The 25,698-nt window shown below is 42.4% G+C and overlaps 1 protein-coding gene across 1 annotated transcript; it reads left to right on the top strand.

Annotated features, from left to right (window-relative positions):
• Positions 1 to 14,763: 14,763 nt before the first annotated feature.
• Positions 14,764 to 19,439, top strand: LOC118960057 (BCL-6 corepressor-like). The gene is made up of 2 exons (XM_036974476.1): positions 14,764 to 14,937; positions 18,167 to 19,439. Exon 2 carries the CDS (start codon positions 18,213 to 18,215, stop codon positions 18,474 to 18,476), a length of 264 nt encoding a protein of 87 aa, XP_036830371.1. The 5' UTR covers positions 14,764 to 14,937; positions 18,167 to 18,212; the 3' UTR covers positions 18,477 to 19,439.
• The last annotated feature ends 6,259 nt before the right edge of the window (positions 19,440 to 25,698 follow it).

Here is a 25,698-nt window from a genome sequence, read left to right as displayed (position 1 = left end):
CTCTCCCTCTATCCTTTCCCTCTCTCCACTCACTCTATCCACCTCTCTCCACTCCCTCTATCCTCTCCCTCTAACCTCCCCTCTCCACTCCCTCTACCCTCCCCTCTCCACTCCTTCTATCCTCCCCTCTCCTCTCGCTCTATCCTCTCCCTCTATCCTTTCCCTCTCTCCACTCACTCTATCCTCCTCTCTCCACTCTCTCTACCCTCTCCACACCCTCTATCCTCTCCCTCTACCCTCCCTTCTCTACTCCCTCTACCCTCCCCTCTCCACTCCCTCTATCCTCCCCTCTACCCTCCTCTCCCTCTACCCTCTCCACGCCCTCTATCCTCTCCCTCTACCCTCCCCTCTCTACTCCCTCTACCCTCCCCTCTCCACTCCCTCTATCCCCCTCTCTCCACTCCCTCTACCCTCCCCTCTCCACTCCCTCTATCCTCCTCTCTCCACTCCCTCTACCCTCCCCTCTCCACTCCCTCTATCCTCTCCCTCTATCCTTTCCCTCTCTCCACTCATTCTATCCTCCTCTCTCCACTCCCTCTACCCTCTCCACACCCTCTATCCTCTCCCTCTACCCTCCCTTCTCTACTCCCTCTACCCTCCCCTCTCCACTCCCTCTATCATCCCCTCTCCCCTCCCTCTACCCTCCCTCTATCCTCTCCCTCTATCCTTTCCCTCTCTCCACTCACTCTATCCACCTCTCTCCACTCCCTCTATCGTCCTCTATCCTCCTCTCGCCACTCTCTCATCCTCCTCTCGCCACTCTCTCCATCCTCCTCTCTCCACTCCCGCTATCCTTTCCCTCTCTCCACTCCCTCTATCCACTCCCTCTATCCTCCTCTCTCCACTCCCTCTTTCCTCCTCTCTCCACTCCCTCTATCCTCCCCTCTCCACTCCCTCTACCCTCCCTCTATCCTCTCCCTCTATCCTTTCCCTCTCTCCACTCACTCTATCCACCTCTCTCCACTCCCTCTATCCTCTCCCTCTACCCTCCCCTCTCCACTCCCTCTACCCTCCCCTCTCCACTCCTTCTATCCTCCCCTCTCCTCTCCCTCTATCCTCTCCCTCTATCCTTTCCCTCTCTCCACTCACTCTATCCACCTCTCTCCACTCCCTCTATCCTCTCCCTCTATCCTCTCCCTCTATCCTTTCCCTCTCTCCACTCCCTATATCCTCCCCTCTCCACTCCCTCTACTCTCCTCTCTCCACTCCCTCTACCCTCTCCACGCCCTCTATCCTCTCTCTCTACCCTCCCCTCTCTACTCCCTCTGCCCTCCCCTCTCTACTCCCTCTACCCTCCCCTCTCCACTCCCTCTATCCTCCCCTCTCCACTCCCTCTATCCTCTCCACTCCCTCTATCCTCTCCCTCTATCATTTCCCTCTCTCCACTCTCTCTATCCACCTCTCTCCACTCCCTCTATCCTCCTCTCTCCACTCCCGCTTTCCTCCTCTCTCCACTCCCTCTATCCTCCCTCCAGTCCTGGAATCTGAGGCATGAGGGTCTATTAGAGACCCACAACAAACTACCAATTAATCCCCCTCTCCCTCCTCCTCTGCTCACTCCCTCCTTTCCTCCCCTCCCTTTCTCTGAATTGTCCCTCAGACCACAGCCGCCCCCCCCCCCCCCCCCCCCCCCCCCCCGTGTTAGAACAGCAGGGAGAGGTTGGACTTCCAGCTGGAGAGGACAGAGAACTGTATTACATTCCTGCATCATATTACAAACGGAAGTTTAAGGTCATAATTCATCTTTCTCTGTGATTTGAGTGTCACCGGTGACAACTTTGTAGAAATTCTTCAAGGTCATTTCAAATGTTGCCTAATGGACAACGCTAATATTTCATCCCCTCTTCCCGCAAGAACACAGCTAGATATTCCATGCTAATACCACCCCTAGTCCTGTGAAGGCAGAAGTGGATGAAGTGGGGGTGGACGGCTGCTAGGATCTCTCCACACCTGCATTATTCAACACACTGATGCACACACACCCTGCGGTCGGTTCGGTGGGCTGAGTGGAGCTGGGCGCCCCAGGGCAACACCTGGCTGCTTCATGCTATCATTGGGGGGGGCTGACCTTATCTGCCACAGGCATTTATCTCCAGCTCAACCCTGACTGTGTGTGTTGTGGGGGGTGATGCAGGTGTAGACAGTCATGTGTGTTTCATTTGGAATGTTTGTATGTGCCCACCTGTTTGAGTTCTGTAACCTGACCTGTGTAGTACTCACCTGTCATCGTCACTGATGCAGAATAGTGTTGTAACAGTGTGTTTGGTCATCTCTACAGAATAGTGTTGTAACTGTGTGTTTGGTCATCTCTACAGAATAGTATTGTAACAGTGTGTTTGGTCATCTCTACAGAATAGTGTTGTAACAGTGTGTTTGGTCATCTCTACAGAATAGTGTTGTAACAGTGTGTGTGTTTGGTCATCTCTACAGAATAGTGTTGTAACAGTGTGTGTGTTTGGTCATCTCTACAGAATAGTGTTGTAACAGTGTGTTTGGTCATCTCTACAGAATAGTGTTGTAACTGTGTGTTTGGTCATCTCTACAGAATAGTATTGTAACAGTGTGTTTGGTCATCTCTACAGAATAGTGTTGTAACAGTGTGTGTGTTTGGTCATCTCTACAGAATAGTGTTGTAACAGTGTGTTTGGTCATCTCTACAGAATAGTATTGTAACAGTGTGTTTGGTCATCTCTACAGAATAGTGTTGTAACAGTGTGTGTGTTTGGTCATCTCTACAGAATAGTGTTGTAACTGTGTGTTTGGTCATCTCTACAGAATAGTGTTGTAACAGTGTGTGTGTTTGGTCATCTCTACAGAATAGTGTTGTAACTGTGTGTTTGGTCATCTCTACAGAATAGTGTTGTAACTGTGTGTTTGGTCATCTCTACAGAATAGTATTGTAACAGTGTGTGTGTTTGGTCATCTCTACAGAATAGTGTTGTAACAGTGTGTTTGGTCATCTCTACAGAATAGTGTTGTAACTGTGTGTTTGGTCATCTCTACAGAATAGTGTTGTAACTGTGTGTGTGTTTGGTCATCTCTACAGAATAGTGTTGTAACAGTGTGTTTGGTCATCTCTACAGAATAGTGTTGTAACAGTGTGTTTGGTCATCTCTACAGAATAGTGTTGTAACTGTGTGTGTGTTTGGTCATCTCTACAGAATAGTATTGTAACAGTGTGTTTGGTCATCTCTACAGAATAGTGTTGTAACTGTGTGTTTGGTCATCTCTACAGAATAGTGTTGTAACAGTGTGTTTGGTCATCTCTACAGAATAGTGTTGTAACAGTGTGTTTGGTCATCTCTACAGAATAGTGTTGTAACAGTGTGTGTGTTTGGTCATCTCTACAGAATAGTATTGTAACAGTGTGTGTGTTTGGTCATCTCTACAGAATAGTGTTGTAACAGTGTGTGTGTTTGGTCATCTCTACAGAATAGTGTTGTAACAGTGTGTTTGGTCATCTCTACAGAATAGTGTTGTAACTGTGTGTGTGTTTGGTCATCTCTACAGAATAGTGTTGTGACAGTGTGTTTGGTCATCTCTACAGAATAGTGTTGTAACAGTGTGTTTGGTCATCTCTACAGAATAGTGTTGTAACTGTGTGTTTGGTCATCTCTACAGAATAGTATTGTAACTGTGTGTTTGGTCATCTCTACAGAATAGTATTGTAACAGTGTGTTTGGTCATCTCTACAGAATAGTGTTGTAACAGTGTGTTTGGTCATCTCTACAGAATAGTGTTGTAACAGTGTGTGTGTTTGGTCATCTCTACAGAATAGTATTGTAACAGTGTGTGTGTTTGGTCATCTCTACAGAATAGTGTTGTAACAGTGTGTGTGTTTGGTCATCTCTACAGAATAGTGTTGTAACTGTGTGTTTGGTCATCTCTACAGAATAGTGTTGTAACAGTGTGTTTGGTCATCTCTACAGAATAGTATTGTAACAGTGTGTGTGTTTGGTCATCTCTACAGAATAGTGTTGTAACAGTGTGTTAGGTCATCTCTACAGAATAGTATTGTAACAGTGTGTTTGGTCATCTCTACAGAATAGTGTTGTAACAGTGTGTTAGGTCATCTCTACAGAATAGTGTTGTAACTGTGTGTTTGGTCATCTCTACAGAATAGTATTGTAACAGTGTGTTAGGTCATCTCTACAGAATAGTGTTGTAACTGTGTGTTTGGTCATCTCTACAGAATAGTGTTGTAACAGTGTGTTTGGTCATCTCTACAGAATAGTGTTGTAACTGTGTGTGTGTTTGGTCATCTCTACAGAATAGTGTTGTAACTGTGTGTTTGGTCATCTCTACAGAATAGTGTTGTAACAGTGTGTGTGTTTGGTCATCTCTACAGAATAGTGTTGTAACTGTGTGTTTGGTCATCTCTACAGAATAGTGTTGTAACAGTGTGTGTGTTTGGTCATCTCTACAGAATAGTATTGTAACAGTGTGTGTGTTTGGTCATCTCTACAGAATAGTGTTGTAACAGTGTGTTTGGTCATCTCTACAGAATAGTGTTGTAACAGTGTGTTTGGTCATCTCTACAGAATAGTGTTGTAACTGTGTGTTTGGTCATCTCTACAGAATAGTGTTGTAACAGTGTGTTTGGTCATCTCTACAGAATAGTGTTGTAACTGTGTGTTTGGTCATCTCTACAGAATAGTGTTGTAACAGTGTGTGTGTTTGGTCATCTCTACAGAATAGTATTGTAACAGTGTGTGTGTTTGGTCATCTCTACAGAATAGTATTGTAACAGTGTGTGTGTTTGGTCATCTCTACAGAATAGTGTTGTAACTGTGTGTTTGGTCATCTCTACAGAATAGTGTTGTAACTGTGTGTTTGGTCATCTCTACAGAATAGTGTTGTAACTGTGTGTTTGGTCATCTCTACAGAATAGTGTTGTAACAGTGTGTGTGTTTGGTCATCTCTACAGAATAGTATTGTAACAGTGTGTGTGTTTGGTCATCTCTACAGAATAGTGTTGTAACTGTGTGTTTGGTCATCTCTACAGAATAGTGTTGTAACAGTGTGTTTGGTCATCTCTACAGAATAGTGTTGTAACTGTGTGTTTGGTCATCTCTACAGAATAGTGTTGTAACAGTGTGTTTGGTCATCTCTACAGAATAGTGTTGTAACTGTGTGTTTGGTCATCTCTACAGAATAGTGTTGTAACAGTGTGTTTGGTCATCTCTACAGAATAGTGTTGTAACTGTGTGTTTGGTCATCTCTACAGAATAGTGTTGTAACAGTGTGTTTGGTCATCTCTACAGAATAGTGTTGTAACTGTGTGTTTGGTCATCTCTACAGAATAGTGTTGTAACAGTGTGTGTGTTTGGTCATCTCTACAGAATAGTGTTGTAACAGTGTGTTAGGTCATCTCTACAGAATAGTGTTGTAACAGTGTGTTTGGTCATCTCTACAGAATAGTGTTGTAACTGTGTGTGTGTTTGGTCATCTCTACAGAATAGTGTTGTAACAGTGTGTTTGGTCATCTCTACAGAATAGTGTTGTAACAGTGTGTTTGGTCATCTCTACAGAATAGTGTTGTAACTGTGTGTTTGGTCATCTCTACAGAATAGTGTTGTAACTGTGTGTTTGGTCATCTCTACAGAATAGTATTGTAACAGTGTGTTTGGTCATCTCTACAGAATAGTGTTGTAACTGTGTGTTTGGTCATCTCTACAGAATAGTGTTGTAACAGTGTGTTTGGTCATCTCTACAGAATAGTGTTGTAACAGTGTGTTTGGTCATCTCTACAGAATAGTGTTGTAACAGTGTGTGTGTTTGGTCATCTCTACAGAATAGTATTGTAACAGTGTGTGTGTTTGGTCATCTCTACAGAATAGTGTTGTAACAGTGTGTGTGTTTGGTCATCTCTACAGAATAGTGTTGTAACTGTGTGTTTGGTCATCTCTACAGAATAGTGTTGTAACAGTGTGTTTGGTCATCTCTACAGAATAGTATTGTAACAGTGTGTGTGTTTGGTCATCTCTACAGAATAGTGTTGTAACAGTGTGTTAGGTCATCTCTACAGAATAGTATTGTAACAGTGTGTTTGGTCATCGCTACAGAATAGTGTTGTAACAGTGTGTTAGGTCATCTCTACAGAATAGTATTGTAACAGTGTGTTTGGTCATCTCTACAGAATAGTGTTGTAACAGTGTGTTAGGTCATCTCTACAGAATAGTGTTGTAACTGTGTGTTTGGTCATCTCTACAGAATAGTATTGTAACAGTGTGTTAGGTCATCTCTACAGAATAGTGTTGTAACTGTGTGTTTGGTCATCTCTACAGAATAGTGTTGTAACTGTGTGTGTGTTTGGTCATCTCTACAGAATAGTGTTGTAACAGTGTGTGTGTTTGGTCATCTCTACAGAATAGTGTTGTAACAGTGTGTTTGGTCATCTCTACAGAATAGTGTTGTAACTGTGTGTTTGGTCATCTCTACAGAATAGTATTGTAACAGTGTGTTTGGTCATCTCTACAGAATAGTGTTGTAACTGTGTGTGTGTTTGGTCATCTCTACAGAATAGTGTTGTAACAGTGTGTGTGTTTGGTCATCTCTACAGAATAGTGTTGTAACAGTGTGTTTGGTCATCTCTACAGAATAGTGTTGTAACTGTGTGTGTGTTTGGTCATCTCTACAGAATAGTGTTGTAACTGTGTGTTTGGTCATCTCTACAGAATAGTGTTGTAACAGTGTGTGTGTTTGGTCATCTCTACAGAATAGTGTTGTAACTGTGTGTTTGGTCATCTCTACAGAATAGTGTTGTAACAGTGTGTGTGTTTGGTCATCTCTACAGAATAGTATTGTAACAGTGTGTGTGTTTGGTCATCTCTACAGAATAGTGTTGTAACAGTGTGTTTGGTCATCTCTACAGAATAGTGTTGTAACAGTGTGTTTGGTCATCTCTACAGAATAGTGTTGTAACTGTGTGTGTGTTTGGTCATCTCTACAGAATAGTGTTGTAACTGTGTGTTTGGTCATCTCTACAGAATAGTGTTGTAACAGTGTGTGTGTTTGGTCATCTCTACAGAATAGTGTTGTAACTGTGTGTTTGGTCATCTCTACAGAATAGTGTTGTAACAGTGTGTGTGTTTGGTCATCTCTACAGAATAGTATTGTAACAGTGTGTGTGTTTGGTCATCTCTACAGAATAGTGTTGTAACAGTGTGTTTGGTCATCTCTACAGAATAGTGTTGTAACAGTGTGTTTGGTCATCTCTACAGAATAGTGTTGTAACTGTGTGTTTGGTCATCTCTACAGAATAGTGTTGTAACAGTGTGTTTGGTCATCTCTACAGAATAGTGTTGTAACTGTGTGTTTGGTCATCTCTACAGAATAGTGTTGTAACAGTGTGTGTGTTTGGTCATCTCTACAGAATAGTATTGTAACAGTGTGTGTGTTTGGTCATCTCTACAGAATAGTATTGTAACAGTGTGTGTGTTTGGTCATCTCTACAGAATAGTGTTGTAACTGTGTGTTTGGTCATCTCTACAGAATAGTGTTGTAACTGTGTGTTTGGTCATCTCTACAGAATAGTGTTGTAACTGTGTGTTTGGTCATCTCTACAGAATAGTGTTGTAACAGTGTGTGTGTTTGGTCATCTCTACAGAATAGTATTGTAACAGTGTGTGTGTTTGGTCATCTCTACAGAATAGTGTTGTAACTGTGTGTTTGGTCATCTCTACAGAATAGTGTTGTAACAGTGTGTTTGGTCATCTCTACAGAATAGTGTTGTAACTGTGTGTTTGGTCATCTCTACAGAATAGTGTTGTAACAGTGTGTTTGGTCATCTCTACAGAATAGTGTTGTAACTGTGTGTTTGGTCATCTCTACAGAATAGTGTTGTAACAGTGTGTGTGTTTGGTCATCTCTACAGAATAGTATTGTAACAGTGTGTGTGTTTGGTCATCTCTACAGAATAGTGTTGTAACTGTGTGTGTGTTTGGTCATCTCTACAGAATAGTGTTGTAACAGTGTGTGTGTTTGGTCATCTCTACAGAATAGTGTTGTAACAGTGTGTTAGGTCATCTCTACAGAATAGTGTTGTAACAGTGTGTTTGGTCATCTCTACAGAATAGTGTTGTAACTGTGTGTTTGGTCATCTCTACAGAATAGTGTTGTAACAGTGTGTTTGGTCATCTCTACAGAATAGTGTTGTAACTGTGTGTTTGGTCATCTCTACAGAATAGTGTTGTAACTGTGTGTGTGTTTGGTCATCTCTACAGAATAGTGTTGTAACAGTGTGTTTGGTCATCTCTACAGAATAGTGTTGTAACAGTGTGTGTGTTTGGTCATCTCTACAGAATAGTGTTGTAACTGTGTGTTTGGTCATCTCTACAGAATAGTGTTGTAACTGTGTGTGTGTTTGGTCATCTCTACAGAATAGTGTTGTAACAGTGTGTTTGGTCATCTCTACAGAATAGTATTGTAACAGTGTGTTTGGTCATCTCTACAGAATAGTGTTGTAACAGTGTTTTTGGTCATCTCTACAGAATAGTATTGTAACAGTGTGTTAGGTCATCGCTACAGAATAGTGTTGTAACTGTTTGTTTGGTCATCTCTACAGAATAGTGTTGTAACTGTGTGTGTGTTTGGTCATCTCTACAGAATAGTGTTGTAACAGTGTGTGTGTTTGGTCATCTCTACAGAATAGTGTTGTAACAGTGTGTTTGGTCATCTCTACAGAATAGTGTTGTAACAGTGTGTTTGGTCATCTCTACAGAATAGTGTTGTAACTGTGTGTTTGGTCATCTCTACAGAATAGTGTTGTAACAGTGTGTGTGTTTGGTCATCTCTACAGAATAGTGTTGTAACAGTGTGTGTGTTTGGTCATCTCTACAGAATAGTATTGTAACAGTGTGTGTGTTTGGTCATCTCTACAGAATAGTGTTGTAACAGTGTGTGTGTTTGGTCATCTCTACAGAATAGTGTTGTAACTGTGTGTTTGGTCATCTCTACAGAATAGTGTTGTAACAGTGTGTTTGGTCATCTCTACAGAATAGTATTGTAACAGTGTGTTTGGTCATCTCTACAGAATAGTGTTGTAACAGTGTGTTTGGTCATCTCTACAGAATAGTGTTGTAACTGTGTGTTTGGTCATCTCTACAGAATAGTGTTGTAACAGTGTGTGTGTTTGGTCATCTCTACAGAATAGTATTGTAACAGTGTGTTTGGTCATCTCTACAGAATAGTGTTGTAACTGTGTGTTTGGTCATCTCTACAGAATAGTGTTGTAACTGTGTGTTTGGTCATCTCTACAGAATAGTGTTGTAACAGTGTGTTTGGTCATCTCTACAGAATAGTGTTGTAACTGTGTGTTTGGTCATCTCTACAGAATAGTGTTGTAACAGTGTGTGTGTTTGGTCATCTCTACAGAATAGTGTTGTAACAGTGTGTTAGGTCATCTCTACAGAATAGTGTTGTAACTGTGTGTTTGGTCATCTCTACAGAATAGTGTTGTAACAGTGTGTTTGGTCATCTCTACAGAATAGTGTTGTAACTGTGTGTTTGGTCATCTCTACAGAATAGTGTTGTAACTGTGTGTTTGGTCATCTCTACAGAATAGTATTGTAACAGTGTGTTTGGTCATCTCTACAGAATAGTGTTGTAACAGTGTGTGTGTTTGGTCATCTCTACAGGATAGTGTTGTAACTGTGTGTTTGGTCATCTCTACAGAATAGTGTTGTAACTGTGTGTGTGTTTGGTCATCTCTACAGAATAGTGTTGTAACAGTGTGTTTGGTCATCTCTACAGAATAGTATTGTAACAGTGTGTTTGGTCATCTCTACAGAATAGTGTTGTAACAGTGTTTTTGGTCATCTCTACAGAATAGTATTTTAACAGTGTGTTAGGTCATCTCTACAGAATAGTGTTGTAACTGTTTGTTTGGTCATCTCTACAGAATAGTGTTGTAACTGTGTGTGTGTTTGGTCATCTCTACAGAATAGTGTTGTAACAGTGTGTGTGTTTGGTCATCTCTACAGAATAGTGTTGTAACAGTGTGTTTGGTCATCTCTACAGAATAGTGTTGTAACAGTGTGTTTGGTCATCTCTACAGAATAGTGTTGTAACTGTGTGTTTGGTCATCTCTACAGAATAGTGTTGTAACAGTGTGTGTGTTTGGTCATCTCTACAGAATAGTGTTGTAACAGTGTGTGTGTTTGGTCATCTCTACAGAATAGTATTGTAACAGTGTGTGTGTTTGGTCATCTCTACAGAATAGTGTTGTAACAGTGTGTGTGTTTGGTCATCTCTACAGAATAGTGTTGTAACTGTGTGTTTGGTCATCTCTACAGAATAGTGTTGTAACAGTGTGTTTGGTCATCTCTACAGAATAGTATTGTAACAGTGTGTTTGGTCATCTCTACAGAATAGTGTTGTAACAGTGTGTTTGGTCATCTCTACAGAATAGTGTTGTAACTGTGTGTTTGGTCATCTCTACAGAATAGTGTTGTAACAGTGTGTGTGTTTGGTCATCTCTACAGAATAGTATTGTAACAGTGTGTTTGGTCATCTCTACAGAATAGTGTTGTAACTGTGTGTTTGGTCATCTCTACAGAATAGTGTTGTAACTGTGTGTTTGGTCATCTCTACAGAATAGTGTTGTAACAGTGTGTTTGGTCATCTCTACAGAATAGTGTTGTAACTGTGTGTTTGGTCATCTCTACAGAATAGTGTTGTAACAGTGTGTGTGTTTGGTCATCTCTACAGAATAGTGTTGTAACAGTGTGTTAGGTCATCTCTACAGAATAGTGTTGTAACTGTGTGTTTGGTCATCTCTACAGAATAGTGTTGTAACAGTGTGTTTGGTCATCTCTACAGAATAGTGTTGTAACAGTGTGTTAGGTCATCTCTACAGAATAGTGTTGTAACTGTGTGTTTGGTCATCTCTACAGAATAGTATTGTAACAGTGTGTTTGGTCATCTCTACAGAATAGTGTTGTAACAGTGTGTTTGGTCATCTCTACAGAATAGTGTTGTAACTGTGTGTTTGGTCATCTCTACAGAATAGTGTTGTAACTGTGTGTTTGGTCATCTCTACAGAATAGTATTGTAACAGTGTGTTTGGTCATCTCTACAGAATAGTGTTGTAACAGTGTGTTTGGTCATCTCTACAGAATAGTGTTGTAACTGTGTGTTTGGTCATCTCTACAGAATAGTGTTGTAACTGTGTGTTTGGTCATCTCTACAGAATAGTATTGTAACAGTGTGTTTGGTCATCTCTACAGAATAGTATTGTAACAGTGTGTTTGGTCATCTCTACAGAATAGTGTTGTAACAGTGTGTTTGGTCATCTCTACAGAATAGTGTTGTAACAGTGTGTGTGTTTGGTCATCTCTACAGAATAGTGTTGTAACAGTGTGTGTGTTTGGTCATCTCTACAGAATAGTGTTGTAACAGTGTGTTTGGTCATCTCTACAGAATAGTATTGTAACTGTGTGTGTGTTTGGTCATCTCTACAGAATAGTATTGTAACAGTGTGTGTGTTTGGTCATCTCTACAGAATAGTGTTGTAACTGTTTGTTTGGTCATCTCTACAGAATAGTGTTGTAACAGTGTGTGTGTTTGGTCATCTCTACAGAATAGTGTTGTAACTGTGTGTTTGGTCATCTCTACAGAATAGTGTTGTAACTGTGTGTGTGTTTGGTCATCTCTACAGAATAGTGTTGTAACTGTGTGTTTGGTCATCTCTACAGAATAGTATTGTAACAGTGTGTGTGTTTGGTCATCTCTACAGAATAGTGTTGTAACTGTGTGTGTTTGGTCATCTCTACAGAATAGTGTTGTAACTGTGTGTGTGTTTGGTCATCTCTACAGAATAGTGTTGTAACAGTGTGTGTGTTTGGTCATCTCTACAGAATAGTGTTGTAACAGTGTGTTTGGTCATCTCTACAGAATAGTGTTGTAACTGTGTGTGTGTTTGGTCATCTCTACAGAATAGTGTTGTAACTGTGTGTGTGTTTGGTCATCTCTACAGAATAGTGTTGTAACAGTGTGTGTGTTTGGTCATCTCTACAGAATAGTGTTGTAACAGTGTGTTTGGTCATCTCTACAGAATAGTGTTGTAACAGTGTGTTTGGTCATCTCTACAGAATAGTGTTGTAACAGTGTGTTTGGTCATCTCTACAGAATAGTGTTGTAACAGTGTGTGTGTTTGGTCATCTCTACAGAATAGTGTTGTAACTGTGTGTTTGGTCATCTCTACAGAATAGTGTTGTAACTGTGTGTGTGTTTGGTCATCTCTACAGAATAGTGTTGTAACAGTGTGTGTGTTTGGTCATCTCTACAGAATAGTGTTGTAACTGTGTGTTTGGTCATCTCTACAGAATAGTGTTGTAACTGTGTGTTTGGTCATCTCTACAGAATAGTGTTGTAACAGTGTGTTTGGTCATCTCTACAGAATAGTGTTGTAACTGTGTGTTTGGTCATCTCTACAGAATAGTATTGTAACAGTGTGTTTGGTCATCTCTACAGAATAGTGTTGTAACAGTGTGTGTGTTTGGTCATCTCTACAGAATAGTGTTGTAACAGTGTGTTTGGTCATCTCTACAGAATAGTGTTGTAACAGTGTGTTTGGTCATCTCTACAGAATAGTGTTGTAACAGTGTGTTTGGTCATCTCTACAGAATAGTGTTGTAACAGTGTGTTTGGTCATCTCTACAGAATAGTGTTGTAACTGTGTGTTTGGTCATCTCTACAGAATAGTGTTGTAACTGTGTGTGTGTTTGGTCATCTCTACAGAATAGTGTTGTAACAGTGTGTTTGGTCATCTCTACAGAATAGTGTTGTAACTGTGTGTTTGGTCATCTCTACAGAATAGTGTTGTAACTGTGTGTGTGTTTGGTCATCTCTACAGAATAGTGTTGTAACAGTGTGTTTGGTCATCTCTACAGAATAGTGTTGTAACTGTGTGTGTGTTTGGTCATCTCTACAGAATAGTGTTGTAACTGTGTGTTTGGTCATCTCTACAGAATAGTGTTGTAACTGTGTGTTTGGTCATCTCTACAGAATAGTGTTGTAACTGTGTGTGTGTTTGGTCATCTCTACAGAATAGTGTTGTAACTGTGTGTTTGGTCATCTCTACAGAATAGTGTTGTAACTGTGTGTTTGGTCATCTCTACAGAATAGTGTTGTAACTGTGTGTGTGTTTGGTCATCTCTACAGAATAGTGTTGTAACAGTGTGTTTGGTCATCTCTACAGAATAGTGTTGTAACTGTGTGTGTGTTTGGTCATCTCTACAGAATAGTGTTGTAACAGTGTGTGTGTTTGGTCATCTCTACAGAATAGTGTTGTAACTGTGTGTTTGGTCATCTCTACAGAATAGTGTTGTAACTGTGTGTTTGGTCATCTCTACAGAATAGTGTTGTAACAGTGTGTTTGGTCATCTCTACAGAATAGTGTTGTAACAGTGTGTTTGGTCATCTCTACAGAAATGTGTTGTAACTGTGTGTTTGGTCATCTCTACAGAATAGTATTGTAACAGTGTGTTTGGTCATCTCTACAGAATAGTGTTGTAACTGTGTGTTTGGTCATCTCTACAGAATAGTGTTGTAACTGTGTGTTTGGTCATCTCTACAGAATAGTGTTGTAACTGTGTGTTTGGTCATCTCTACAGAATAGTGTTGTAACTGTGTCTGTGTTTGGTCATCTCTACAGAATAGTATTGTAACAGTGTGTTTGGTCATCTCTACAGAATAGTGTTGTAACAGTGTGTTTGGTCATCTCTACAGAATAGTGTTGTAACAGTGTGTTTGGTCATCTCTACAGAATAGTGTTGTAACTGTGTGTGTGTTTGGTCATCTCTACAGAATAGTGTTGTAACAGTGTGTTTGGTCATCTCTACAGAATAGTATTGTAACAGTGTGTTTGGTCATCTCTACAGAATAGTGTTGTAACTGTGTGTGTGTTTGGTCATCTCTACAGAATAGTGTTGTAACAGTGTGTGTGTTTGGTCATCTCTACAGAATAGTGTTGTAACTGTGTGTTTGGTCATCTCTACAGAATAGTGTTGTAACAGTGTGTTTGGTCATCTCTACAGAATAGTGTTGTAACTGTGTGTTTGGTCATCTCTACAGAATAGTATTGTAACTGTGTGTTTGGTCATCTCTACAGAATAGTATTGTAACTGTGTGTTTGGTCATCTCTACAGAATAGTGTTGTAACTGTGTGTGTGTTTGGTCATCTCTACAGAATAGTATTGTAACAGTGTGTTTGGTCATCTCTACAGAATAGTGTTGTAACTGTGTGTGTGTTTGGTCATCTCTACAGAATAGTGTTGTAACAGTGTGTTTGGTCATCTCTACAGAATAGTGTTGTAACAGTGTGTGTGTTTGGTCATCTCTACAGAATAGTGTTGTAACAGTGTGTGTGTTTGGTCATCTCTACAGAATAGTATTGTAACAGTGTGTTTGGTCATCTCTACAGAATAGTGTTGTAACTGTGTGTGTGTTTGGTCATCTCTACAGAATAGTGTTGTAACAGTGTGTGTGTTTGGTCATCTCTACAGAATAGTGTTGTAACTGTGTGTTTGGTCATCTCTACAGAATAGTGTTGTAACTGTGTGTTTGGTCATCTCTACAGAATAGTGTTGTAACAGTGTGTTTGGTCATCTCTACAGAATAGTGTTGTAACTGTGTGTTTGGTCATCTCTACAGAATAGTGTTGTAACAGTGTGTTTGGTCATCTCTACAGAATAGTGTTGTAACTGTGTGTGTGTTTGGTCATCTCTACAGAATAGTGTTGTAACAGTGTGTTTGTTTGTGTGTGTGTGTGTGTGTGTGTGTTACAGAGTCAGGTGAGGACCCAGCAGCCTATGACATCCTGGCTAACCCCCCAGGCCCGGGAGAGGAGGACGACACGAGGCAGGGCTTTGAGTTTGAGTTTTCTGACCGACCCCTCCTGCCCTGCTACAACATTCAGCTCTCCCTCTCACAGGGGTAAGTGTCTGTGTGTCATTATGAGCCCCAGAAATAACATTTTTCCTTCCGGTTCTGACTACAGTTTTGAATCGGTTTCTGTCCTGCAGTAGGCAAAATAATGAGCTTTAGTCTGTCCACCTGTGACCGCCCATTACATTACAGTATTGTCACGGTTACCCAGCCACATTATAACAGTGTTGTTGTTCTCACCAGTAACCCTACACTTCACTGCATGTTGGGTTCCCTCCATCCACCCGTCCCTCCTCTCCCCCTATCCAGTGTGTTATTAAGCAGACGAGAGGAGGGATCATTATGATCAGGGTATCGATAAAGTCATTAGTCACACCGACCTGGGGGAGGAAGGGGGAGGGTCATTAGTCACACCGACCTGGGGGAGGGAGGGGGGAGGGTCATTAGTCACACCGACCTGGGGGAGGGAGGGGGGAGGGTCATTAGTCACACCGACCTGGCGGAGGGAGGAGGAGGGGGGTGTCATTAACCAGGGGGCTCGCCACAGGAGGAACGGATTTATGTGGAGGGAAGAAGGTAGACTAGTAGAAGCAGAGCTCTTTAATACTGTGGGTTGCTCTGATATGAGGGAGGAGAAACATTAGGGGGTTAGAGAGATGGAGAGGAACAGAGAGGGTGGGTAAAGAGACAGAGAGGAGGTTGGATAGAGGATTTTAGAGAGAACGATGGGAGGATTGATAGGATGGTAGAGTGAGAGGAGATTTGATTGGATGGTAGAGAGAGAGGAGATTTGATAGGATGGTAGAGAAAGGGGAGATTTGATAGGATGGTAGAGAGAGAGGAGATTTGATAGGATGGTATAGAGAGAGATTTGATAGGATGGTAGAGAGAGAGGAGATTTGATAGGATGGTAGAGAGAGAGGAGATTTGATAGAATGGTAGAGAGAGAGGAGATTTGATAGGATGGTAGAGAGAGAGGAGATTTGATAGGATGGTAGAGAGAGAGGAGATTTGATAGGATGGTAGAGAGAGAGGGGAGATTTGATAGGATGGTAGAGAGAGAAAGGAGATTTGATAGGATGGTAGAGAGAGAGAGGAGATTTGATAGGATGGTAGAGAGAGAGGATGTTTGGTAGGTTGGTAGAGAGAGAGGAGGTTTGGCAGGATGGTGGAGAAAGAGAGGATGGTAGAGAGAGAGGAGGTTTGGTAGAAGGATGGTGGAGAAAGAGAGGATGGTAGAGAGAGAGGAGGTTTGGTAGAAGGATGGTGGAGAAAGAGAGGATGGTAGAGAGAGAGGAGGATTGGTAGGATGGTAGAGAGAGAGGAGGTTTGGCAGGATGGTGGAGAAAGAGAGGATGGTAAAGAGAGAGGAGGTTTGGTAGAAGGATGGTGGAGAAAGAGAGGATGGTAGAGAGAGAGGAGGTTTGATGGGATGGTGGATAAAGAGAGGATGGTAGAGAGAGAGGAGGTTTGGTAGAAGGATGGTGGAGAAAGAGAGGATGGCAGAGAGAGAGGAGGTTTGGTAGGATGGTGGAGAAAGAGAGGATGGTAGAGAGAGGAGGTTTGATAGGATGGTGGAGAAAGAGAGAATGGTAGAGAGAGAGGAGGTTTGGTAGGATGGTGGAGAAAGAGAGGATAGTAGAGAGAGAGGAGGTTTGGTAGAAGGATGGTGGAGAAAGAGAGGATGGTAGAGAGAGTGGAGGTTTGATGGGATGGTGGAGAAAGAGAGGATGGGAGAGAGAGAGGAGGTTTGGTAGGATGGTGGAGAAAGAGAGGATGGTAGAGAGAGAGGTTTGATAGGATGGTGGAGAAAGAGAGGATGGTAGAGAGAGGAGGTTTGGTAGGATGGTGGTGAAAGAGAGGATGGTAGAGAGAGGGGAGGTTTGGTATGATGGTAGAGAGAGAGGAGGTTTGGCAGGATGGTGGAGAAAGAGAGGATGGTAGAGAGAGAGAGGAGGTTTGGTAGGATGGTAGAGAGAGAGGAGGTTTGGTAGGATGGTGGAGAAAGAGAGGATGGTAGAGAGAGAGGAGGTTTGGCAGGATGGTGGAGAAAGAGAGGATGGTAGAGAGAGAGGAGGTTTGGTAGAAGGATGGTGGCGAAAGAGAGGATGGTAGAGAGAGAGGAGGTTTGGTAGGATGGTGGAGAAAGAGAGGATGGTAGAGAGAGGAGGTTTGATAGGATGGTGGAGAAAGAGAGAATGGTAGAGAGAGAGGAGGTTTGGTAGGATGGTGGAGAAAGAGAGGATAGTAGAGAGAGGAGGTTTGGTAGGATGGTGGAGAAAGAGAGGATGGCAGAGAGAGGAGGTTTGGTAGAAGGATGGTGGAGAGAAATATAGAGAAGATGGAGATTGACGCTACGCAGCACGGCAGGCTGCCGTTAGCCGGAGACGTTAGCTAGAGTTGTGTGTGTGAATGCAGACAGCGCTAATTGCCTCCCACACCGTTTTCCTCCCGGCCTCGTCACTCACCCTCTCTTCCTCCCCTCCCTCTCATTCTCTCCCTCTTGGCTGCAGCGCACTGTTCTGTGTAATCTTCAGTCTGAGCACTGCTCTCTCTCTCTCCATCTCTCAGCGGAGCTCCCCTCCCCCACTCTCTCTCTCTCTCTCTCCATCTCTCAGCGGAGCTCCCCTCCCCCACTCTCTCTCTCTCTCCATCTCTCAGCGGAGCTCCCCTCCCCCACTCTCTCTCTCTCTCCATCTCTCAGCGGAGCTCCCCTCCCCCACTCTTTCTTTCTCTCCCGCTCTGCTCTCGTTCTCTTTCTCCTCTTGTCTCTCTCGGCTCGCTCTGCTCTTCTGGCTGATGCAGTATTAATGGATCTCCTGGGCTGTGAGGCCGGCCTGCGCTCTCTCTCTCTCTCTCACACACACACACACACACACACACACACACACACGGAGGCTCGGCAGCGCTTGCATTTACACTCCTCTCCCCATTCAGCTGCTCCCCAGCCGCAGCGCTACACAGCTAACCATTTCAAGTGCTATCGATTGAACAGCGCCTGTTGTTCATCACCTACCCTACCGTGTGTGTGTGGGGGGGGTTACACACATCCATTCTCACATAAGGATTATTCACAAACCAACTGAATTCACAGAGCGCCCCCAGAAAAGCCTTTGTGTTTATATGTGTGTGACAGATGTTGAAAACCCCAACCACGGTGCTACAGCCCATAATTACAGCTAGTGTTGAAAAGCTGGAGCCACTGGTGTCACATCAGAAGTGTAGAGCCATGCTAACCCGTTCCCTCTCTCTCCTCCTCTCTCTTTAACCCCCTCAGTCCCAGAAACTGGCTGCTCCTATCAGACGTCCTGAAGAGACTCAGAATGTCCTCCAGGGCGTTCAGGGCAGCCTTTGCCCATCTGGAGGTAGCAACCATCGCCGAGGCAGAGTTCTACAAGCAGGCGTCACTGTCGCAGCTCTTCTCGTGCCCCGACGAGCTCGCCGCCTTCCTCCCCGACAGCAAGGAGCTGCTGGACCTGGTTGAGACCAGCTCGGAGCTGGCTGCGCTGCTGGGCTCCTCGCTAGAGTGTTTGGACAGCCGATGGGAGCCCAAAGGGGCCCGGGTCAAAGCTAAAGCCCGCTCGTGACCCTGAGATACACACACAGAGGGTGACTCTCAATAAGATCTACTTTCTCCTGAAGTGGACACTCCTTCACTAGTTCCCACAAATCTGGTGCAGTTATTTGGCTAGTGGTAGTTTTCCACCATGTTTCTTATACCAGTCCTTTCTTTTCAAATCGGTGAAGGGAAGTGAACACTTTGGGAGGAAGGCGAGAGTATTGGGACGTAGCCAACACACACACATGCTCCATGTGTACGTTCCTCTGCCCTGTGAGGACTGGATGTTGAATACTGGACAGTATCCCTTCAAAGAGGAAACAGACCCCAGCGCCACACAAACTGCATTTTTAAATAAATATATTATGTGTACATTAACAGCCAATTTTATTTGTTTTATATATATATATATATATATATATATATATATATATATATATATATATATATCAATACTGTATATCTGCTGCTTTGGTTGTCATGTTGTGGTCAGGTTGTGGGTTTTGACACTGTTTGGGTTGACTAGGCTAGTGAACAGGTCATTGTTTGACTTTGGATCATGGCAGTGCACTTGATTTGAGCTTTACCGACCCATTGGACTTTGACAGATATATATATATAGAGGTGAACTGTGACAAAAACATTTTAGCACTCATGGCTCATCCCAAAGATTTGGGGATTTTATTTTCAACATTGTCTAAAAACCTAGCTTTATTTGTCTCTTATTTATGACAATGAGGAATTCAGATATTTGATGTGGGTTTTTTGTAAAATATGAATGTAAAATACTACAAGACATTTCAATTGAAGAGTGAGATTCATGCTTGAACTTGTAAATAAGATGACCATTTCAGTAACTGTTTTTCTGACTGGGGTGTTTGATTTGTTTGTTTTGGCAATGTAAGTGTTTAAACTTTGTAATTAAATACACTATTATTTGTATTTATATTTTACAAAAAAAAATATTTAAATAAATCGCAATACAAGTTAACCTTTATCGTATTTTATTCACCTAAATCATTTCCATTTTTAGGTTTGTGAAATTCCGGTAATTTACCCAAAATTCCCAGTTTTTCCAGAAATTCTTGTTGTAGGATTCCTCCCTTTTCCAACCAGGACTATGGAAAAACACAGTTTGTCACCTATTTATTTGGTATGAAAAATACTTTACTATTCACATTTGCCACTATGAATAACCTACCTCTCGATTTTGGATAATCTAGTCTAGAAATACAGTGCTCCCACACAGCTTTCACTGTTTTTTCTCTTGCAGTCGGCTCGGTGGTTTGTGTGCGTATTTAATCTTGGTTTTAACTTGCCACGCTGGCTCTCGCGTTCCGCTCCGCTCTCAGGGCACTATACTTTCCATCCTTGTTGATCTTGTTTTATAAAGAGGAAGAGACTTGTTGCCAGCAGGAATAGTTTGGTTCGAGTCAAAAGTAGGCTAACCCTTGTCCCCAGGATCCCAAACGCTTATATTTCCACCACGCCCTTCCCTTCACACACACAGTTCTCCGTAGTTAAGTAGAAAAGTCTGTCAGATTGTGGGGGGAAATAGGACCTAATTTATTATTCCGTGGTTGTTGTTGGCCTTGAAATAGCGAAAGATGAATTATCTGTGTGGTTTGTGTTTGCGTAATATCCAGATCAGTGTTTTACAAAACCATGCAGGCTAACAAACACCGCCAACAAGTTGACACAATCTACCCCTGCATAGCAGCGCCTGACTATCCGCAGGAAAGCCTGTTTGCGCCAGATGCATGTTGTTTAATCTGTAGTCCTTTTCTAGCTCATCAAAATGAACGTTTTTCGGTCTTGTTGATTTACCTCCGGTGTTTTATGTCGAAATTATCCCCTAGGCAACACACGTTTCCCCCGTCATATTTTATTTGATTTCCAAAAATAATGACTATCCTATGTATATCCCCTTTATTCGTGTGCTAGCATGGTCCGATAAAGTATGCCTATTTGAAATGTAGGCTAGCGCCTATATCCAAAACCAGCCATCAACATTAGAAACAATCTAACCATTTTTTTTATATATAGGCTAACATGATCAATTAAGCAAACCGGTAACGTTTTCTCTTCTGCCACACCAATTAGCGAGGTTTGGCTAGATTTTCCCTCTCCTGATCATTTTTTTGGGGTGAAACGTGTGTAGGCTACTTGATTAAAAAACTATAAATTATATTAGTGGGGTAATTATTTCCTTCCCGTCATCAGATTGGTGCTACCACGTGGGCTAATCCCCCGTTTATCTATTCGCTGTGACATTGGAGGCGTGTGGAGAGGGGAGAGAGATAAAGGAAGCCTTGGTGGCAGTACCCGGGCGCATCTGTTGAAGGGAGGGGGACCTGCACGCTCTCTACATACATTGTTTACTGCTGTCATAAAGACGTGCGCGCGCACACATTCTCGAACCTAGGCGTGTATACAGTATGCATGTGCATGTTTCGGGCTGTGTGAGTAAAGTGCTTGTAGCGGAGACGCGCAGATTTCTAGTTTGGGCAGGAAGAAGGGGGAAAAAAACTTTCAAGTGGATTAAATAACCTCGAAACTAATAAATTCAGCGGAGGCCTTTCAGGACGCTACGCAATGCGGTGCCGAAGCACTAGGCCTTCAGAGAGAGAGGGAGTACGAAGCGGTGCTAAGGTGTTTGCAATCAATCTCAGACTAAAGCGGGGGAGGGAGCCTCACTGAAAGGATCGCATTATTCTGCTCTACAAAGGAAATCGGAGAGTGCCGTCTCTAGGGGCCCTTGGCTGCATATTATAAGAGAGAGAGAGAAGCAGAAAGAGAGGGATTCTGAGGTGTAGTGTGAATTGTGTGTGTGTGGGGGGAGTGTCTTGTCTCACACCCCTAGTGTGCATCTCCATGATTTAGCTGCCAGATACTAAACTGACATTAATACCATACATGGCTTAACCTATAGAATGATATCCAATCCACAAATTGACCTCTGGAAGTCTAGAATCTTTATGACTTACCAGTTGGTATTCACACACCCTTCCATACACATTGTCGGACACAGAGGGTAGGCTAGGGTGTGAGACAGAAGGCTTTACGTATGGCTACGTACACACACACACACATCGCTGCTCTCTCTGGTAGGTAACAGCTACCATCTGCTCCCCCTAACAGATATGAGAACGGGATGGGAGAGGTCTAGAGGAGTGGACAGGAGAGGAGAGGACTGGATGAGAGAGGTCTAGAGGAGTGGACAGGAGAGGAGAGGACTGGATGAGAGAGGTCTAGAGGAGTGGACAGGAGAGAAGAGGACGGGATGGGAGAGGTCTAGAGGAGTGGACAGGAGAGGACGGGATGGGAGAGGTCTAGAGGAGTGGACAGGAGAGGAGAGGACGGGATGGGAGAGGTCTAGAGGAGTGGACAGGAGAGGAGAGGTCTAGAGGAGAGGTCTGGATGAGAGAGGTCTAGAGGAGTGGACATGAGAGGAGAGAAGGGGAGAGGATCGGAGGGAAGAGGTGCGAGAAAACAAAGGAAACTTTAGGATCTGTTGAAGCCTCCAAAGACTAGGCCAACGCAGATTCAACATGGGCAGTGTGTGAATAAAAGCCTACCTTAATTAAATGTGTTGGTGGCAGTAGTCATTTGAATTGATTTGGATTAATTCAACAGGTATTTTTAATTAAGGAAAGGCTTAAGGCCTTAGTGATGACTCACCTACCCTGCACCAGTCAGCCCCATCAATAGGCCACGCTAGGCTCTGTGCTTATTCGCTATTATAACCTTGTAATAATGTTATTATCAATGGACCATTACCCTAATCCCAGTGACCTTCTGACCTCTGTCAGTCATCACGAGCCCCTTAATGCATTCAGGACCAGTCTTCCCCCTCTACATCCCTCTCTTTAATTTATTCAATTCAATTTAGTGGACTTTATTGTCATGGCAAGTTAAATTACTTACATTGTCAAAGTACACACATAACAACCATGGTGGGACTAACAGTAGTAATAGTAGTAGTGGTGGTGGTAGCAGTAGGGGTAATTATGCGAGTAAGGGTTCTCTCTCACACATTCGTGATCTCTCACTCATTAACTCATTGTCTTTCTCTCCCGCTCCCTCATCCATCTCTTTAGCTCCCTCTTTGCCTCCCTTTTTTCACTGCCCCCCCATCATCTCTCCTTACCTCTCTCTTCACAGGCTGTTCTAACCAAGGCTATTTTATCTTAATCTACTGATCGTCTACCAACAGGGTGTTCTATGTGAATAGGACAGGGTCAGTAAAGGTCTTTCTTTGAGAGCTGCGTTGGACAACCTTACTGATATGAATGACTGTACAGCAGCAGCGATTTACAGGCACCTCTGAAACAACAGCGTTTATAAGAAAGTTAGCGCAGGCATCTCTTTCTGTCTTCAAGATAACGCTGGCTCGGCTTCCTCTGTGCTCAAAAACAATCAGAAACGCGGCAGATCGAGGGGGAAATGGAAAGAGGGCCGGAGGGGGAGTTGTGATAATGCGAGTGCCAGCACTGAATACACAGCACCAACACCCGCTCTCTCCTCTTCGCTTGCTCCGACTGTGTGTGTCTGTGTGCTTGCATTTACATGCGTTTGAGCGAATAAAAGCAGAGCCTTGGACTGATTCAACTGCTGCAGAATGGAACAAAGATCGGCTACAGCAACTTGAAAGTAGCTGCAAAAGATGGTGGCTTCACTTTAACTCCTGCCTAAAGCTAAGCAATAATGGGTTTTGTCATTTGAAAAGGTTCCTTTTGTTTGCTGAAAAAGTTTTCTTCAGCATGATTGTGATATGATTTATTGGAAGGCCAATGAATGTACACCTGGGTCCTCTGCACACCTACATGTACAGTGGCTTGAAGAAGTATTCACCCCCTTGGTATTTTTCCTATTTCCTACAACCTGGAATTAAAATATATTTTTGGGGGAGTTTATCATTTGATTTACGCAACACTTTGAAGACGCAAAATATTTCTTGTGAAACAAGAAATAAGACAAAAAAAACAGAACTTGAGCGTGCATAACTATTCACCCCCCCAAAGTCAATACTTTATAGTGCCACCTTTTGCAGCAAATAGAGCTGCAAGTCCCTTGGCGTATGTCTTTATGAGCTTGGCACATCTAGCCACTGGGATTGTTGCTCATTCTTCAAGGCAATACTGCTTCAGCTCCTTCAAGTTGGATGGGTTCTGCTCGTGAAGAGCAGTCTTTAAGTCATACCACAGATTCTCAATTGGATTCAGGTCTGGGCTTTGACTAGACCATTCCAGGACATTTAAATGTTTCCCCTTATACCACTCAAGTGTTGCTTTAGCAGTATGCTTAGGGTCATTATCCTGCTATTATCCTGCTATTATCCTGCTGTGGGGATGGTATTCTCGGGGTGATGAGAGGTGTTGGGTTTGCACCATTCATAGCGTTTTTCTTGATGGCCAAAAAGCTCCATTTTAGTCTCATCTGACCAGAGTACCTTATTCCATATGTTTGGGGAGTCTCCCACATGCGTTTTGGCGAACACCAAACGTGTTTGATTCTTTTTTACTTTAAGCAATGGCTTTTTTCTGGACACTCTTCTGTAAAGCCCAGCTCTGTGGAGTGTACGACTTAAAGTGGTCCTATGGAACAGATACTCTGTAGCTCTGCAGCTCCTTCAGGGTTATCTCTCTCTTTGTTGCCTCTCTGATTAATACCCTCCTTGCCTGGTCTGTGAGTTTTGGTGGGCAGGTTTGTTATGGTGACATTCTTTCATTTTTTAAATAATGGATTTAATGGTGCTCCATGGGATGTTCAAAGTTTCTGATATTTCTTTATAACCCACCCCTGATCTGTACTTCTCCACAGCTTTGTCCCTGACCTGTTTGGCAAGATCCTTGGTCTTCATGGTGTCGCTTGCTTGGTGGTGCCCCTTTCTTAGTGGTGTTGCAGACTCTGGGGCATTTCAGAACATGTGTTTAAATACTGAAATCATGTGACACTTAGATTGCACACAGGTGGACTTTATTTAACTAATTATGTGACTGTAGGTAATTGGTTGCACCAGATCTTATTTAGGGGCTTCATAGCAAAGGGGTGAATACATACGTACACAACACTTTTCTGTTTTTCATTTTGTAGTAATAATTTGTAGTAATAAAGTAATTTTTTTCATTTCACTTCACCAATTTGGACTTTTTTGTGTATGTCCATTACATGAAATCCAAATAAAAATCAATTTAATATACAGGTTTAAATGCAACAAAATAGGAAAAGTGCCAAGGGGATGAATACTTTTTTAAGGCACTGTAGTATTTGCCCACTGACGTAAAGCCTAGGTCTGGGAGCTAACACAATTATTCAGTTCTCACGTAAGGTTGGGCTACTCATCACTCGAACATAGTACACCGAACAACCTCCGCTTCTCACTCACTCACACACACACCCTCCAGCTCTGACCTCTCTTTGGAAGAGAAAGTGGTTACAAATTACTAAACACTGCATTTCTCAGAGGTCATATGACAGCAGAGGGGTCATATGCTGAGAAGGAAAACAGTCCTCCTCCACCTCCTGTCCCAGCTAGCACATAACGTTCTGAGAACCATATGTTTCTTAGAGCTTGGTGAGAGCGTGGTTGTCCTATGGTTATTTTGCATACAACCTTCCCACAACTTTCTGGGAATGTTATAGAATAGTTGCTTGGCTTTGGAACATCCTCAGCACATTTAAGGAACTTGACAAAATAATGTATTTTATTGGTATTTCATTACTTTAACAGAGTGTTTCCTAAAAATGTAAATCTGGTTAAATGTAATACATTTTTTGGTTATGTTCAAGGAACTTTCTCCAACTGGTTTGATATTGGGAATAGTTCAGAGAATGTTAAGAAACAACATTCTTCTGTGGGATTTTCCTCATTGTTTTACTTAACTTCATGTTCTCAGAACATTATGAAAACATTCCATATAACCACACGAAGACATTAGTAACGTTCAAAGAATGTTATTTAAAAATGTTTACTTTTGGTTCTCAGTGTCAACAAAACTCTGTCCTCTACTTTGTTAATTGTGTTCAGGTGTGTTGGCCAATATTTGGTCACACCTGGTCTTAATGAGTGCTTGTTTCCTTTAAAATGGAGTATGTTTGAATAGACTAAAATTAACAGCTTGTATGAGTAAAAAATATGGCATGCTAGCTGCCTCCTGGTGGCGTAGTGAACTAATTCCATAGTTAGAGAACAGAAGATCATAGGTTTGAATCTCACAGATGCTGTGCAACAATTAAAAAAAGAAATG

Source organism: Oncorhynchus mykiss, unplaced genomic scaffold, assembly GCF_013265735.2.
Source record: "Oncorhynchus mykiss isolate Arlee unplaced genomic scaffold, USDA_OmykA_1.1 un_scaffold_585, whole genome shotgun sequence".
Classification (NCBI taxonomy): domain Eukaryota; kingdom Metazoa; phylum Chordata; class Actinopteri; order Salmoniformes; family Salmonidae; genus Oncorhynchus; species Oncorhynchus mykiss.
This window is presented reverse-complemented; position numbering and strand designations above follow the sequence as displayed.

What these genes read in the sequence shown, in the direction of transcription:
- LOC118960057 (XM_036974476.1), top strand. Translation starts at nt 18,213, where the DNA reads ATGTCCTCCAGGGCGTTCAGGGCAGCCTTTGCCCATCTGGAGGTAGCA.